Source organism: Hippocampus bargibanti, linkage group LG06 (assembly GCF_051943395.1).
Source record: "Hippocampus bargibanti isolate YZ-2025 linkage group LG06, ASM5194339v1, whole genome shotgun sequence".
Classification (NCBI taxonomy): Eukaryota; Metazoa; Chordata; class Actinopteri; order Syngnathiformes; family Syngnathidae; genus Hippocampus; species Hippocampus bargibanti.
In genome coordinates, this window is record NC_142739.1 from 25,496,260 (window position 1) to 25,512,236 (window position 15,977).

Consider the following 15,977-nt stretch of genomic DNA (forward strand, 5'->3'; position numbering starts at 1 on the left):
ATACGAACTTTTTTCGTACACGGGGCTGCCTCAATGATTGATGTGTCGTTCGCGAACGAGCCCGTTCTTCTAACAACAAAATGGCAGCTGACTGTTTTTGTCCTCTATTCCCCACCCGCAGTCTTTCGTTAAAGCCACGTGATTGGTCAAGAACGACATACGACAGTGAGAGTGTTTCAACTTTGATAGTTCCAAGGGAGAGTGTAGACTGCAAGGTTAAAATATCCCATCAATCAGGTTCCACAAACAACCCGCACAAGCCATCTGTACACTTGATGCAAAAAGCTATCAAGCCAGCTAAACAGAACACAATTGGTGAGGAACTAGATAAAATTATCACAGCAAAAGCACCTACAAGGAATCACGGCCACTCCATTCCATTAAGCCATCAACGACCATCACAAAGGTAAATAAAATGACTTTATTATATAGTACAGTTTATTTATTTAATTATAATACCATATCACATTTATTATACATAAAATAAGGTATATTTTGAGTAGTTTTAAGTCTTAGGGAATTAGAAAGTAGAAAATTATGTTTTATGGGGACCTGCGAACGGATTATTCTCGTTTTAATGGTTTCCTATGGGAAATTATTTTTTGGGATACACACTTTTCGTCTTACCCACACTGTCTGGGAACCAATTAAGTTCATAAGCCAAGGTATCACTGTATATGAAAACATGACCAAGAACAGATGAGCCGGAAAAAAATAAACTTGTCTTTTACCTGTGTTGTGTTGTTCTACATTCAACCTGTAGGGCGGCGACATGCTGACATTGGAGTAGGCTTCCAGTTCACAAGAAAAGTTAGCCGACTGTGAAGCTGTCAGCCAGAGAGTGGGGCTGGACTCCGAGAGAAGGTGGCCATCTTGATGCCAACGCACCTTCACACCGTGGAAGGAACACTTGGAGACGCAAGTCAACTTCACCAGGGCGCCTTTGCTCACAAGCCGGGGGGCGGAGCTTTGCACCCTCATCCGATCGTCATCTAGAGGAGTTCGTAGAGACAGGACGTTTCATCAACACTGTGGTAAAATGAGTGTGTGCGTGCATACGTACGTGTGTGTGTGTGTGTGCGTGCGTGTGTGTGTGTTGTGCAAAATGTCAAATCACAGCTCATATTATAAAAGGCAAGGTGCGTCTGATAGACAATAGACAGAATACAAGCTATCATATTTAAAAGTTTCAAGCTTAGTTATCCACCGAACACAAGGCCCACAATGGAAGCACAGAACACCTGGGGTCAATCTGAGGTGAACAGACACAACCTGTTAAACTGTCATCTTCACATAAGAGCTCTGGCCTTGGACTAATTTACGACTTGGTAAACTTCTTCACAGTAAGAGCTCATTAGCTTGGGTTACAAATCTATCAGTTCATGGAAAGGACAACCAATTAAAATGTCTACATTCTCTTGTTTTATGGATGTTGGTGCTTGGGCCATCCAGGGGCGTGGTATTTAAATCATGAAGACTATGTTTTAGTAATGTATCACTTAAATTTGCATATACAGTGATACTTATGCTTACGAACTTAATTGTTTCCCAGAAAGTGTGTGTAAGGCTAAAACTGTGTATTCCAAACATTAATTTCCCATAGGAAACCATTAAAACGAGAACAATCCGTTCCCAGGTCCCCATAAAACTTACTTTTCAACTAAATGAGATGAGATGAGATGAGACTTAAAACTACAAACAATATACCTTATTTTAACTACACTTTATGTATTTGATTCACCCAAATTGCTAAAATAAATGCCCCTCTAGCATTGTGCTAATGCTAATTGGCAACTATGTTGTGGTGCTTCAATCTTTTAAGCCTCAAACTGAACAAAAATGGTTGCGCAACGACATAGGCGGGGAAGGATCCATCTGGAATAACAGTCATATATTTTTTATCTTCTGCGTAGAATATCTATTTGTGTTGTTATGATAAACTCAGAAAGGAGTTGGGATGTTATGAATGTTATTTGAGCTTGAGGCTTGTTTTAACAAAAGGGCATATTGATTAATTTTTGTTTTTATTTATTTATTTTTCAGGGAGGAATGAACGCCAGTTTAAATCAGTGCGTGGCATCAAAGTAGCCTCCTTAGCCATCTTTGAATCAAATCGTACCGGAGTGCTTTACAGACCCGCCATTTTGCACATTTGAGAAATGTAAATTACTTCTGGGTAAGTAAACAAATACAAACACACGAATACAGAAGCACCGCGCTAAACATACACACGGCTGATCACGTCAGTCACTGACCTGTCAGAAGCGGTAAAACTAACAAGACATTGGAGTGTGGAAAAATCATGGTGACAGCCAGAAGAAACTAGTGGAGAATAAAAACCGAAAGGGTTGGACCTAAATGTTGCTCTTCCTCTTCTGGGCTGAGGAAAAATGAAAATAAGGAAGTAGAAAAGGGGAAGAAGATGATTTCATATACAAGTATGAAAGATGAGAAAGTATGCTAGGTGGGTCGGAACTGACTTTAAGATCAATCGAAAGTGATGCTGACAGCATTTTCCCTTTTTAAAAAGTACTTTTTTTTGCATTTCTTTCCCGTCATGATATGTGATGATGCGGAAAGTGGGCGGGGCTTGAAGGCCTCATATCACCGGGATGTTGCAAAGATGACTCACTCTGCTCGGGTTTCGTTGCGCCGCCTTTATTTTCATTTTCGTTTTGAATTGATTTTGAGAAAGTCAAACAGCGAAGAGATTAGTGATGGGCGTCAAGTTGAAAATTGACAACACGATTCCTCTTTTTTAAATGTTATTTTCATTTTTGGTGTTTTATTCGTTTATCCTGTCCATTCATCCATCAATTTACTAATCTGTTTATCATCAGCAAAAGTAAGATTTTTTAAAATCAATTTTTTAGAAAATAATGTACAATGTTGTTGTGAATCGTTGTTGTGAATCGTTTACAATGGCACAATCGTCGCAAACCCAAAAGTAAAAGTTTAGGTTGTTGAAGCCTGCTTGTGGGTTCATATTTCAGATTATGTTCATCTCCCTTTTATTTTGTTGATTATTTTTCTTCTTCTTTGGTTTCCACAAGACTAGTCCGTTATGCTTGTGTTTATTTCCTTTTTAATATGTTGTGTGAATTCCAAACTGTGGTTTTTGTTTCAACTTTGCCCTTGGCTTGGAGTTGGATGTGACTGTCCTGGGCAGATCGACACACTTAAAATATACATTTTAATCCCACGGGGGGCTTTCTTCACTCAAGTACGTTTATTTTCGATCATGTACAAACATTTTGGAACGTCTTTTTGAAATGAGTACGAGTGGGATGTCAGTGCATTGTGCGTAGTAGAGGATCTCGGTCGGGCGGCGGCCGGAGTGCGCAGACTCGCTGTATCCTTTGCATCCTTCCTACCCCCCCAAGCAGCATCAACACTTGAGTCGGCGAGAGACGACGTAAAACGACGCCCCAACCGGACCCGACCGGACTGGACCCGAGCAGCGTCGTCTTTTTGCCAACGAATGTGAAGGATAACGAGCGCTTCGCCTGCTTCCTCTTCCTTTTTCCCTTCTTCCTTCCCTCCTTCATTCCTTGCTCTTGTCAGTCGCCTGGGCGCTTCCCATCCTGTCACAAAATGGCGGACATGACGGATCTGCGACCATCGTACGGTGAGTGAATCCAGGACAAGCTGGTAGCGGCCAACTGGGCGTCGCCTCCCCGGGGCCTAGCTTGACACATTCGGCGCAATGGAGCATGACAAACGACAATGTCGTCGTTTGTCTTGCTCCCCGCTCGGATTCCCACAAGGCTCGCTGTCATTTGAATCGCACCTGCAGCGGTCGACACCCAGTCGACGACCGGCCGCCATTTCGATGGTCTCCCGCTTTTTTTAAACATTTAACAGCTTTCCCTTCGTTGTCTTGAACGTCTAAATGACGACGAGTTTTTTGTTTTGTTTTAAGTGAACATTTTGTCTACCCTCGCCCCTATATATTAGATTGTAAAATACGTTATATATGAATCTATATCATATATTTCGTTACTTTTAGGCTTACACGTTGCCGTCCCGACGCATCCTAAAATGTCGGGGTGACGTCATGTCTGTACAAGGTGGTCTCGGTGCGGCCATAGCTCCGTGTAATGACGTCATTGTTTTCGCCATACTGAATCGTTCGTTCTGTTTGTGTTGGGAAATATTTTGGCATTATGGATCCCCTGATCATTAATTAAACATTTTGACAGTCGTCGTGCTGCCTAAAATATATAGAGAAATAGATAGATAGCACTTTTCTATTTGCTAGATAGATAGATAGATAGATAGATAGATAGATAGATAGATAGATAGATAGATAGATAGATAGATAAAAAAATTATATGAGGTTTAACTGGTCCATTATACTGACTCATTCCCAAAATAGCCACTGTTTTGTGCGTGTGAATATGTGGTGCGTTTGTGTGTGCGTGCACCGCTGCTAGGCAACGAGCTGGTTCTTTTCAGCACTTTGCAAGCTACGAATTCATTTGACTGTGAATGAAGGAAGCGCTTGATTTTGTATGCGTGTGTGTGTGTGTGGTGTCACATTAGGACAAGGAATGCTTGTCAAAGAGCTTTAGAAGCGCCACCCTTTCCCGCTAGCCTCCTTCTCCCCATCATACCGTTCTCATGAAGCATCATCTCACTTCCTGTTTATGCTGCAGCCATGTCTCCCGTCCTGGCGGGCTTCCTGGGCGCGGGCGTTCTGGTGGCGGTGGTGATCGTGGCACTTCTGCTCTGGTCCTTCTGCCAACGACGTTATTTGCGCTCGTCCGGTCGCTACAAGCTACACAGCGACCGCTACTGCGACACTGAGGATCCACCCTATAAGTTCATCCATATGCTGAAGGGGATCAGCATTTACCCGGAAGCGCTCAGCAGCAGCAAGAGGATCGTCCGTAACGCAAGGCGGGCCGGGTGGGCCGAGCGGGACGGCGGCGGCGTGGCAGGGGCCAGGGGTATGGTTCTGGTGGACGCGGAGAACAACGTCCTGGATGTCCCGGGTCAGCTTCAGATGAGCCACCTGGTGGTGCCCGCTGGGGTTGGACCCCACGACGGATCTGGTCCGAACGCCCGATCCGGACCCACCCACCTGGAGCGCGCGCTTCCCGTGCGCGCAGACTACTGCTGCCTGGACGGTAGCTCGGCCGGCAGCAGTCAAAGCAGCAGCAAGACGGCGTCGCCCTTCACCCCCGCTTCCTCCGAAGCCGAAACGGAAGCCGGCTTGGGCACCGTCAGCCTGGCCGTGGATTACAACTTCCCCAAGAAGGCCCTGGTGGTCACGGTGGTCGGCGCTCGGGGATTGCCCGCCATGGACGAGCAGGCGGGCAGTTCGGACCCCTACATCAAAATGACAGTCCTGCCTGAGAAGAAACATCGCGTCAAGACCCGCGTGTTGCGGAAGACCCAGGATCCGCTTTTCGACGAGACCTTTACCTTCTACGGCGTGGCCTACAGCTCGCTGCCCGAGCTGACGCTGCACTTCCTGGTTCTCAGCTTTGACCGCTTCGCCCGCGATGACGTCATCGGCGAGGCTCTGGTGCCGCTGAAAGGCGTCGACCCCAGCACGGGCCGGGTCCACCTGAGCCAGAAGATCGCCAAGAGGAACACGCAGGTGAGGCGGCCGTCGGTCGTCACGGTGTTTACGCCGACTGTTGCCACGACGACACTCATCCGCGACGGACTGAGCGGCTTTTGTTCATCTTAATTTGAACTGCGCTGACGAGGCCCATTTTTTGGGTCAATGAACTCACAACAGCCACGATTGGATTGGATTAGCCTTTATTAGCCTCGCAGTGAAGAAATTGACATTTGACAGCAGCAAAGTTATGAAAGTTAGAGGAAAAGAAAGGAAGAAGTCGAAAAACAAAATACAGGAACTGCTGTAAAGGCAGTTACTCTCGTGGCGCCATCTTGAAATCAAAACAACAACAAAAAATGGCATAACAAAATATGACAACACAAAGACACAGTCATTCAATCGTAAGCACTTTCTATGCCTTCTTTGTTGCATAAAGCAGCTCTAGATGAAAGAGGTGAGGATGAAAGTGTCTTTTTCACCAGTGGATCAGGGACGTCATGGTGAAATGTGCACGTCTGCTACAAGCTAAATTTTGAAAGCAAACACAAAGCTGTAGCATCTATTGATGAAAAGAAATTGTTATAATAATAATAATACATTTCATTTATAAGCGCCTTTCAAAACTCTCAAGGACACTTTACAGTCACAGGATAAGAAAAAAAAATCTGCGGGTGAGCAGCGGCAGCCAGAGGAGCCAGCGTTCACTCAACCCAGAAGTAGAAGTTATCATCATCATAATAATAATAATAATAATAATACATTTAATTTATAAGCGCCTTTCAAAACTCAAGATCACTTTACAGTCACGGGACAAATGTTTCTGGGCAGCGGCAGCCACACACGCCAGCTTTCACTCAACCTGGAGGTAACTCAAATAGATAGAAAGCTAGCTAGTTGGCTAGCTAATAGATAGTTAGCTAGACAGCCAGCTAGATCGCTAATAGCTAGCTAATAGCTAGCTAATAGACAACTAACAGACAGAAAATAGATAGCTATGTAGGTAGCTTGATAGCTAGCGCGACTGTCATAATTTATGATGTAACAGGAACCCTAACCATGAATTGTTTTCAAAGTTTACTCACAATATTATATAAACCTTAAACATACTTATATAAGCCTTAAACATACATTCTATACAAAATCTAGCACTGAAGCAACTTCTGAACAAATTCACCTTACGAATGATCTCACATTTCCTGTCCCACGTATTGTAAATCCGCTTCAATTCCAAGCCAAGCCGCAACAGTTCCACATATGCAAACAATGTAATGTAATGTAAACAAGCAAACATTCCAAAGCGTTTCAAATAATTTTTAACTTTTAACTCATGTGGAGTCAAATGGCGCTGACGTGATGGAAACAGGTAGTGATTTTTATTTCATTTTTGTCCCTTGTGTTGTCAGTGCGAGAATCGCGGCGAGCTGCTGGCGTCATTGTCCTACCAGCCGGTTTCCCATCGCCTGAGCGTGGTGGTCCTCAAAGCTCGGCACCTCCCCAAGATGGACATCGCCGGCCTGTCTGCCAGTGAGTTCGGCCGGCCGCATGCCTCACGTACAAATACACATACTTGTCTGAAATGAAGATTGAAGTCATTTACTGATGTAAAAGTATGAAACTGCATATTCTGAAATGTAGTACAAAATGAAATGTATTGTTTTCATTGCCCAAAAAAATGCACAGCAACTGGAGAAGATGCTCCAAATGAATCATTTTGCCTGAATGGAGCTCCTCAAATGACTCCTTGGCATTAACTCATTCACTGCCAGACGATGTGCAAAATGAGTCCACTCTAGTGCCAGGGTTTTTGTCATTTTCACGCAAATTGCAGGACCCACAGAATATTGAGTTTTAGGACGACATAAACATTTAATTTAGCGTAAGAAATCTTAAACTCTCTTCTTTCATCAGAAAAAACAGTTAATTCCTAAATTAGATTGGTCTGGAGTTATCTGAGCTTGAAATGGGGGCGGTTGTACAAAATGCAATATATACATATTGATTTATTTAGCGCTTTAACAACAGCTGAAGCTGGAGCAAGGTGCTAACATGGAAAAAATGCTGCTCCTTGAAGAAGAGAAAAAAACGTTGCCAGAGGCCATGGCGAGCGCTTTATTGGCACCCAAGCATGAAAAAACAGAACCCGAACAAATTCGGGAATGGCGGTCTACGTCATATTTTCAATTCCCAAATAAATTTGCGAATGGTGGTGAATGAGTTAAGTACAAAAGCAAATTTATTGTTTTTATTGCTCAAAAAATGTGCAGAAACTAGAGAAGATGCTCCAAGTAATAATAATAATACATTTCATTTATTATTTCATATATAATAATAATAATAATAATAATAAATTTCATTTATAAGCGCCTTTCAAAACTCTCAAGGTCACTTGACAGTCACGGATTAAGTTTTTCTGTGGGTGAGCAGCGGCAGCCACACGCGCCAGCGTTCACTCAACCCGGAATAACTCAAATGAATAAAAAGCTAGCTAGCTAATAGATAGTTAATAGATAGCCAGCTAAATAGATAGAAAGCTAGCTATCCAGCTAGTAGATAGCTAATAGATAGTCAACAGATAGCAAGCTAGATAGCTAGCCACCTAGATAGCTACAGTATATAGCTAATACAAAGCTAAATAGATAGAAAAGCTAGCTAGCCAGCCAGCTAGTAGATGGCTAATAGATAGCCAATGGATAGCTAGCTAGAAAACTAGCCACCTAGATAGCTATATAGCTAGCTAGCTAGATAGCTAGTTATTTGAGTAAGAGAGTGACCAATAAAAAGTAAGCAGTCAAGGTCACTTTATAGTCACAGGATAAGTTAATCAATTTGCCTAAATGGAGCTCCTCAACTGACTCCAACATACTGTCGCTCCTTGACTTCAAAATCACACGCAATTAATACATGAATTATTTCCGCATGACTACAAAATTTGGACGCTAATGCTTGCCTGTGTTGTCCGTCCGTCCGTCCGTCCACAGACCCCTACGTCAAAGTCAACGTCTTCTACGGCCGCAAGCGCATCGCCAAAAAGAAAACTCACGTGAAAAAATGTACCCTCAACCCCGTCTTCAACGAATCCTTCATCTACGACATCCCCCCTGAGCTTCTCCCCGAGATCTCCGTAGAGTTCCTGGTGGTGGACTTCGACCGCACCGCCAAGAACGAAGTCCTGGGTCGCTTGCTCTTGGGCCTACACGGTGCTTTGCCCTCTGGCGCCGCCCACTGGCGGGAGGTCTGCGAAAACCCTCGTCGGCAGATCTCCAAGTGGCACACCCTCAGCGAGTACTGAGCGTTGGACACCCACGGCAAAACTGACCAGTGCGCGGCGCTCGCTAGCGCATGCACACACACACAAAGCACACACACAAAGCATTGTCTGTTACGAAATGTGTGTGTGTGTGTGTGTGTGTGTGTATTTGTGAGTGTGTGTATGTGTGTGCCTGTGCGCTTATGTTTTGACAAAGAAAAACAAGAGTCGGTGTTGTCATCATGCAGTGAATTGCATGTCTTTGTGAAGAAAACACCAACAGCTCCCTTCAGCATTCCCCTCATCACAATCCGGACAATTCCCACAATGCTTTGCTGCCGATTGCCGACCCCTGCTGGTGAGCGTCACGGAAATCACTTTTTTGGGAGCATTTTTTTCCTTAAAATCCAGCTCAAGGTCCATGCAGGAGTTTTCATTTCAAATTAGAGAGTTTGAGTCATTAACTCATTCACTGGTAGACGATGTCCAAACCAAAAAGTTGTCCGTCCACTCCAGTGCCAGGGTTTTTGTCATTTTCACGCAAATTGCAGGATCCATAGAATAATCATAATAATACATTTAATTTCTAAGCGCCTTTCAAAACTCTCAAGGACACTTCACAGTCACGGGATCTTTTTGTGCGGGTGAGCAGCGGCAGCCATTCGCGCCAGTGTTCACTCAACCCGGAAGTAACTCAAATAGATAGAAAGCTAGCTAGCTAGCTAAGAAATAGCGAATAATAATACATTTCATTTACAAGCACCCTTCAAAACTCTCAGTCACTACACTGTCACAGGACAGTTTTAGGACTACATCAACATTAAATTCAGCGTTAGAAACCTTAGACTCTCTTCTTTCATAAGAAAAGAAGAGTTAATTCCTAAGTTATATGGGTCTGGAGTTATCTGAGCTTGAAATGGGGGCAGTTGTACAAAATACAATACACTACTCTACATACTCTAAAAACGTATGAAGCTGTAACAAAGCGCTAACATGGACAAAAGGCAAATGTTGCCCCCTCGTGGAAGGGGAAAAAAAACATTTCAAGAGGTCTGACCAGTGCTTTATCGGCACCTCTCGCAAGAAAAACCAAAATCCACGTCACAATGGCAGTGAATGAGTTTAATCCAAATATGATGCTTATGAGTGTACATGTTTGGAGGTACAATACATAATAATTTTCATGTGATATGTTAGAAAATTATGTCACACATTTTAATTTTAGCGCTAATCCAAAAATTTAACTAATTGTCGCGCTAATCCAATGCGTAGAATCGCACTCACCTGGACCTTAAGATGGATATGACAAAAATGCTCAAAATGGCTTCCCGTGTTGTCGGGATGGTCAAAATGGCTTCCCGTGTTGTCGGGATATTCAAAATGGCTTCCCGTGTTGTCAGGATGCTCAAAATGGCTTCCCATGTTGTCTCGGTCGCTCGCATGCAGGGTTCCAACATGTAAATAAATCCATGCGTGTGCTTGTTTCTAACACGAATGACTTCCTTTTACGTTTTCTTTCGTCGCTTTGTTTCGCAACTGACGAGCCATGCTTGTCGGCGACGCTAATCGCAATGCTAAGCTAACATCACGCCCATGACATGCCTCCAAATGCTTCAAAGAAGCTTTTCCTATTCATATTTCCCTGATGATGATGATGTCATAACCCCGCGTGTGATGTAATAGCTTCAAATCTTTGGCTGTGTTGCTAATGACAACCTCTTTACAGTATCCTAAATTAGCGATGAGGAATCGAATACTCTCTCATCGTCGTCGCAAGATTTTTTTGTACAGTACGTTGTATGGTTGATGATGATGTTCGATCCAAATTTAGTTATCGTGAGTCGAAGTTATTCGATATATTCGATATCAAAAATGCATGGATAATAATTCAGGAGTACGGCATGAGTGAATGATTCCTTAAGCTAATCTTCTCATTTGCTACCTAAATATTATCCCACCTTTGAAAAGCACACCACCCACCGCGTCTGTCCGTCCGATACTCCCGCGAACGATGCTAACCGTCTCGATGGCCGACTGAGCCCTGAAACTCAACGTCAACGTGGAGACTTGACGCGTGGTTTTTGTATCGGTGTTTGACTTCTACCTATCTGATATCCTGAAAGCTTTCAGCGCCTTTGAGCGCCCCCCCCCCCCCCTCCTGCTGTACACCCAAATGATGCTAACCTCCCCCTTGACGTGCAAATAAAACAAGCTAGCCAGACACCTTGTGTTTTGGCTTCCTTTTTTTTTACTTTGGATTTTACATCACCTTAGCATTAGCATAGATGCACTTCTGATATCTATCTTGTTAGGTTAAGATTCTAAACGTGATTAAATAATGACCTTATTGCAACGACATTGTAACCTAACAATTGGGCCGTTCCTTAACCGCCATCCTTGCTTATACTCGGCCCGAAGTGACTCAAATGGATGGAAGGCTAGCTAATAGCTAGCCAGCTAGCTGATTAATAGCCAGATAGCCAACAGCTAGCCAGCTAACAGCAAGCCACCTGAACAGCTAATAGCTTGCTATCTGGCTACTGGATAGCTAATGTGTTTTGAATGAGCGAGACATAGACGAGCTGCTGAGGCATACAAGTAAAGTAAGTATACATTATGCTGTGTTTAACAATAGTTTCAATTGCATGTTGTTGCTGATGTTATCTATGTGTGTCAATTTTCTTCTTGGTTGCTATGACCGCATTATATGAGTTATTCGTTGTGGTAAAAAAAAAAAACGTTGTGAATGTTCAGCCCCAAAATCTGATACAAGTTCATATTTCAAGGACGTTAAGATTCAAAATGGCCACCCTGCCACTCCACTCAGAAATTATGGAATGATTCACTTGGATTCTATAAGAACATGTTTTGGTAAGTTTCTTCACAATTATTTTGGTCGATGTTTTTCATTTGTTCTACAGTTTTATGAAATTTAAAATCGATATAAACTTTTATTTAATGAGTTAGTGAGAATGGAACCTGACCATACATGTACTCAGTGTATATGATAAAAAGAAAACACTCATTTTTTTTATTTCTTTCTCTTTATTTAACGTTTTATTTTGACTCCAACAATATTTTGTTGTATGTATTGATGATCGTCTGTTTTTTAATCGTGATTTTTGATTGGGTGGACAAATTTATTTATTTTCATAATGCCGGGTGTTGTTTCTATCCGGTCATGTGATGCCGACGGACCAACGTGACATGTCCGCAGCGGATGAAAAGCTCGTCGTCCAAGTGTCTCCAAATAAGGAGGACGACAAACTGCAACTGATTCATGGTGAAGATTTAAACGTTTCTCTAGATCGGCAACACATTTAGGGTTGGTTTCTGGTTTTTAACGTGTCTGTCTTTTTGGGCGAATGTCACTGCTGTACAGTGTCGCGCACACGCCCACAAATACACGTTTGAGGGCAGCGCTTTGCATTGAGATTTATGTTTAAAGGGGTCTTGAATTATTATTATTATTTTGCTTCTGGTGCGCAGGGGCCGTTTTCCTGGCGGCTGTGTCGTCACTGGGCCTAATTGCAGGTTTTGGATCCACTTTGGCTTTGGCCAAGAAGAACAATCCAGACTGCTTCAGCAAGGTCGTCTTTTCCTGATGCTAGCATACACTCCCTGCTTTAGGCGACATCCTTGTCATTTGATAATTACAACAATGATTATTGTCATGTCCAAATATATATTTTTTTCAGGCTGGGTTAACGTATTTTTCACAACAATAAAATTAATCAATCCACCAAGCAAGGTGTATTTGCGCAAACAAAAAAGTTGGGTCAAAAATAATTGAAAAAAAATACAAGTAGGGCGATGATAGTCAATGTTCAGCCAAATGGGGAGTTAACGCCACTTCACCTATTGCATTTTGTTAAACTCATTCACTGCCATATGTTCAATAATAATAAAAATAATAATAATAATAATGAATAAGCGGTATCGAGGATGGATAATAATAAATAATAATCATAATACATTTCATTTTAAGCGCCTTTCAAAGCTCTCAAGGACACTTTAAAGTCACAGACAAGTATAGGTACTATAATAAATAAAATACAATCACAAATTGAATACAATAAATAACATACAGTTATAAATAGGAACAAGAGAAAGAGCTACACAGAAAATGCGACTCTAAATAGGTGGTTTTTGAGATGGGACTTGAAGGTGGGAAGAGAATCGATGTTACGAATGTTGGGAGGAAGTGAGTTCCAGAGTTAGGGGGCAGAGCAGCTGAAAAGGGAAAAGGTTTTTGGTTAGCATTTTTATAATAATAATCATGATACGTTTCATTTTAAGCACCTTTCAAAGCTCTCAAGGACACTTTACAGTCACAGAAAAGCATAGATACAAGAATAAATAAAATACAATAACAAATGGCGCTCTACGTTATATTTTTAATTCCCGAATAAATTTGGGAATGGCAGTGAATGAGTTAATAGTTATTGAATTTGAAAAATTTGAGACTCTCTTCCATGCTGATTTAAAAAATAGATTTTAGAAAAATATTCCTCAGTGGTAGGAAATGCTTGGATTACAACTAACTGGTAGAAATACCTCCTGTTGAAATCCTTCAAAGCTTTCATGTTTGATTAATTCCTGATTTGTCTGCATTTCAGGGCGTCACAGCGACGGCGGCGCTTCCAGAGAGCGGTGCAGCGTTAGCACTGCGAGCTTTGGGCCGCGGCTCGGTGTACGCGTGCTGCGGTGTGGGCCTACTCAGCCTGGGTGTGTGGAAGCTACTCGGCGTCCACAGCGTATGTCGTCTTCCCCCTTGTTCGAAATTCACCACCAAGGAGGTATTAGCTGTCTACTGGCTATATAGCTTTCTATCTGAGTTACTTCCGGCCTTCACACAACATGGAAGTAACTCAGATAGAAAGCTAGCTAGCTAATAGATAGCTAGGTAACTCGGATAGAGAGCTAGCTAGCTAATAGATAGCTAACAGATAGCTATCTAGGGCCTCACACAACCCAGAAGTAACTCAGTTAGAAACCTAGCTAGCTAATAGACAGCTAATAGATAGCTAATTAACTCGGATAGGAAGCTAGCTAGCTGATATATAGCTAACAGATAGCTATCTAGGTCTTCACACAACCCGGAAGTAACTCAGTTATAAACCTAGATAGCTAATAGACAGCTAATAGATAGCTAAGTAACTCGGATAGGAAGCTAGCTAGCTGATATATAGCTAACAGATAGCTATCTAGGTCTTCACACAACCCGGAAGTAACTCAGTTAGAAACCTAGCTAGCTAATAGATAGCTAAGTAACTCGGATAGGAAGCTAGCTAGCTGATATATAGCTAACAGATAGCTATCTAGGTCTTCACACAACCCGGAAGTAACTCAGTTATAAACCTAGATAGCTAATAGACAGCTAATAGATAGCTAAGTAACTCGTATAGAAAGCTAACTAGCTAATAGATAGCTAACAGATAGCTATCTAGGCCTTCACGCAACCCGGAAATAACTCAGACAGAAAGCTAGCTAGCGAAAAGACAGCGACTAGATAGATAAGTAACTCGGATCGAAAGCTAGCTAGCTAATAGATAGCTAACAGAGGGCTATCTAGGCCTTCACACAAACCGGAAGTAACTCGGATAGAAAGCTAGCATGCTAATAGATAGCTAAGTAACTCGGATAGAAAGCTAGATAGCTAATAGCTAACAGATAGCTATCTAGGCCTTCACACAACCCGGAAGTAACTCAGAAAGCTAGCTAGCTAATAGATAGCTAAGTAACTCGGATACAAAGCTAGCTAGCTAATACATAGTTAACATATAGCTATCTCAGCCTTCACACAACCCGGAAGTAACTCAGATAAAAAGCTAGCTAGCTAATAGAGTGAAGGCCGAGATAGCTATCTATTAGCTAGCTAGCTTCCGGGTTGAGTGAATGCTGGCGCGTGTGGCTGTCGTTGCTCACCCACAGAAAAACTGTTCCTATGACTATAAAGTGGCCTCGAGAGTTTTGAAAGGCGCTTAGAAATGAAATGTATTATTATAAAGCAACCTCTCAACGTTTCCTTTTCTTTCAGCTGTCCGACTTTAGACACAAGATGGCGTCGTTGTTCCCGTCCATCCCCAAGTCGCAAGTGGCGCCAGGGAGCGCCTCGGAGGACCTCGATTCGCTTTTCAAGTCCAAGTGACCAAACGGAATGATGCCAGTCGGCACGTAACTGAAAGGATTTGACTGACCGTCGAATTTGTGGCGCTTGTCGGGAATATGGCAACGTTTCCTGTTGGTGTTAGCCATCTCCTGCAATAGCGCTGTGACACGAGCCTAAACTGAAAGGAGCTGCTTCAATATGTTTTAAAGTTATGGCTAGCGAAAGTACAGAGTGGGTATCAACTCCAGGAAAACATGACCACCAACCATGGCCACCGAGAAAAAAAAAAACTCAATAATGCCGAGATCCACACTTTATAATGTTAACTTATTCACTGCCATTCATGAATGTATTCGTGAATTGAAAATATGGCGTAGAGCGGCATTCCCGAATTTGTGCCGGTTTTGTTTTTTCATGCTTGGGTGCCGATAAAGCGCTAGTCATGCCCTCAGGTAGTGTTTTTTTTTCTTTTCCACAAGGGGGCAGCATTTCCCTTTTTTCCATGTTAGCGCTTTAGTTCTAGCTTCAGTGATATAAACCAATATTTACTGTATGTATTGCATTTGTATTTTGAACAACCACCCTCATTTCAAGCTCATATAACTCCAGACCTATATAATTTAGGAATTTAGCCTTTAATTCTGATGAAAGAAGAGTGTAAGGTTTCTAATACTCTATTGATATTGGATTGGATGGGATTTAGCTTTATTCATCTCGCAGTGGAGGAACATTTCATTTCACATTTTTACATTTCACAGTAGCGATGTGATGAAGGTAAGAGGAAAGGAAAGAAAGAAGTAGAATGTTTATGGTAGTCCTAAATCTCAATATTTGCTATCTATTAGCTATTTAGCTGGCTATCTATTAGCAATCTATCCAGCTGGCTGGCTATCTATTGGACATATATTGGCTAGCTAGCTGGCTGGCTATCTATTAGCTGGCTGGCTGGCTAGCTTGCTATCTATAAGCTTTCTAATGGCTAGCTAGCAAGCCTTTTATTTAGTTAGTTATTCCGGGTTGAGTAAACGCTGGCGCGTGTGGCT

General features: G+C 42.4%; 3 protein-coding genes and 1 long non-coding RNA gene across 4 annotated transcripts in view; 2 read left to right on the forward strand and 2 right to left on the reverse strand.

The window, feature by feature from the left end:
* Window positions 1-3,146, reverse strand: part of LOC148896987 (uncharacterized) — a 4,273-nt gene extending 1,127 nt beyond the window's left edge. The window contains exons 1-2 of the mRNA XM_088998498.1: window positions 2,256-3,146; window positions 721-992 (exon numbers count right to left, since the gene is read on the reverse strand). Coding sequence (XP_088854624.1) covers window positions 721-992; window positions 2,256-2,304 — 321 coding nt within the window. The 5' untranslated portion in view covers window positions 2,305-3,146. The remainder of the gene's footprint in view (window positions 1-720; window positions 993-2,255) is intronic.
* Window positions 3,147-3,373: 227 nt separating this feature from the next.
* syt11a (synaptotagmin XIa) lies at window positions 3,374-11,039 on the forward strand. Its single transcript, XM_088998738.1, has 4 exons — window positions 3,374-3,628; window positions 4,659-5,608; window positions 6,979-7,099; window positions 8,554-11,039. The coding sequence occupies exons 1-4, from the start codon at window positions 3,595-3,597 to the stop codon at window positions 8,862-8,864; spliced, it is 1,416 nt and encodes a 471-aa protein (XP_088854864.1). The 5' UTR covers window positions 3,374-3,594; the 3' UTR covers window positions 8,865-11,039.
* LOC148896989 (uncharacterized) lies at window positions 6,957-8,656 on the reverse strand. The gene is made up of 2 exons (XR_016115298.1): window positions 8,523-8,656; window positions 6,957-7,146 (listed from the first exon to the last, which is right to left on the reverse strand). It is a non-coding gene; the product is annotated as an uncharacterized LOC148896989 (long non-coding RNA).
* A 951-nt stretch (window positions 11,040-11,990) lies between the features above and the next one.
* Window positions 11,991-15,385, forward strand: tmem242 (transmembrane protein 242). Its single transcript, XM_088998020.1, has 4 exons — window positions 11,991-12,105; window positions 12,312-12,412; window positions 13,442-13,579; window positions 14,863-15,385. Exons 1-4 carry the CDS (start codon window positions 12,009-12,011, stop codon window positions 14,971-14,973), a joined length of 447 nt encoding a protein of 148 aa, XP_088854146.1. The 5' UTR covers window positions 11,991-12,008; the 3' UTR covers window positions 14,974-15,385.
* The last annotated feature ends 592 nt before the right edge of the window (window positions 15,386-15,977 follow it).

Coding starts and splice junctions, on each gene's coding strand:
- tmem242 (XM_088998020.1), top strand. CDS start 12,009: ATGCCGACGGACCAACGTGACATGTCCGCAGCGGATGAAAAGCTCGTC. Junction 12,106..12,311: donor CAAACTGCAACTGATTCATG/GTGAAGATTTAA, acceptor TCTGGTGCGCAG/GGGCCGTTTTCCTGGCGGCT. Junction 12,413..13,441: donor ATCCAGACTGCTTCAGCAAG/GTCGTCTTTTCC, acceptor TCTGCATTTCAG/GGCGTCACAGCGACGGCGGC.
- syt11a (XM_088998738.1), top strand. CDS start 3,595: ATGGCGGACATGACGGATCTGCGACCATCGTACG. Junction 5,609..6,978: donor TCGCCAAGAGGAACACGCAG/GTGAGGCGGCCG, acceptor TTGTGTTGTCAG/TGCGAGAATCGCGGCGAGCT. Junction 7,100..8,553: donor CATCGCCGGCCTGTCTGCCA/GTGAGTTCGGCC, acceptor GTCCGTCCACAG/ACCCCTACGTCAAAGTCAAC.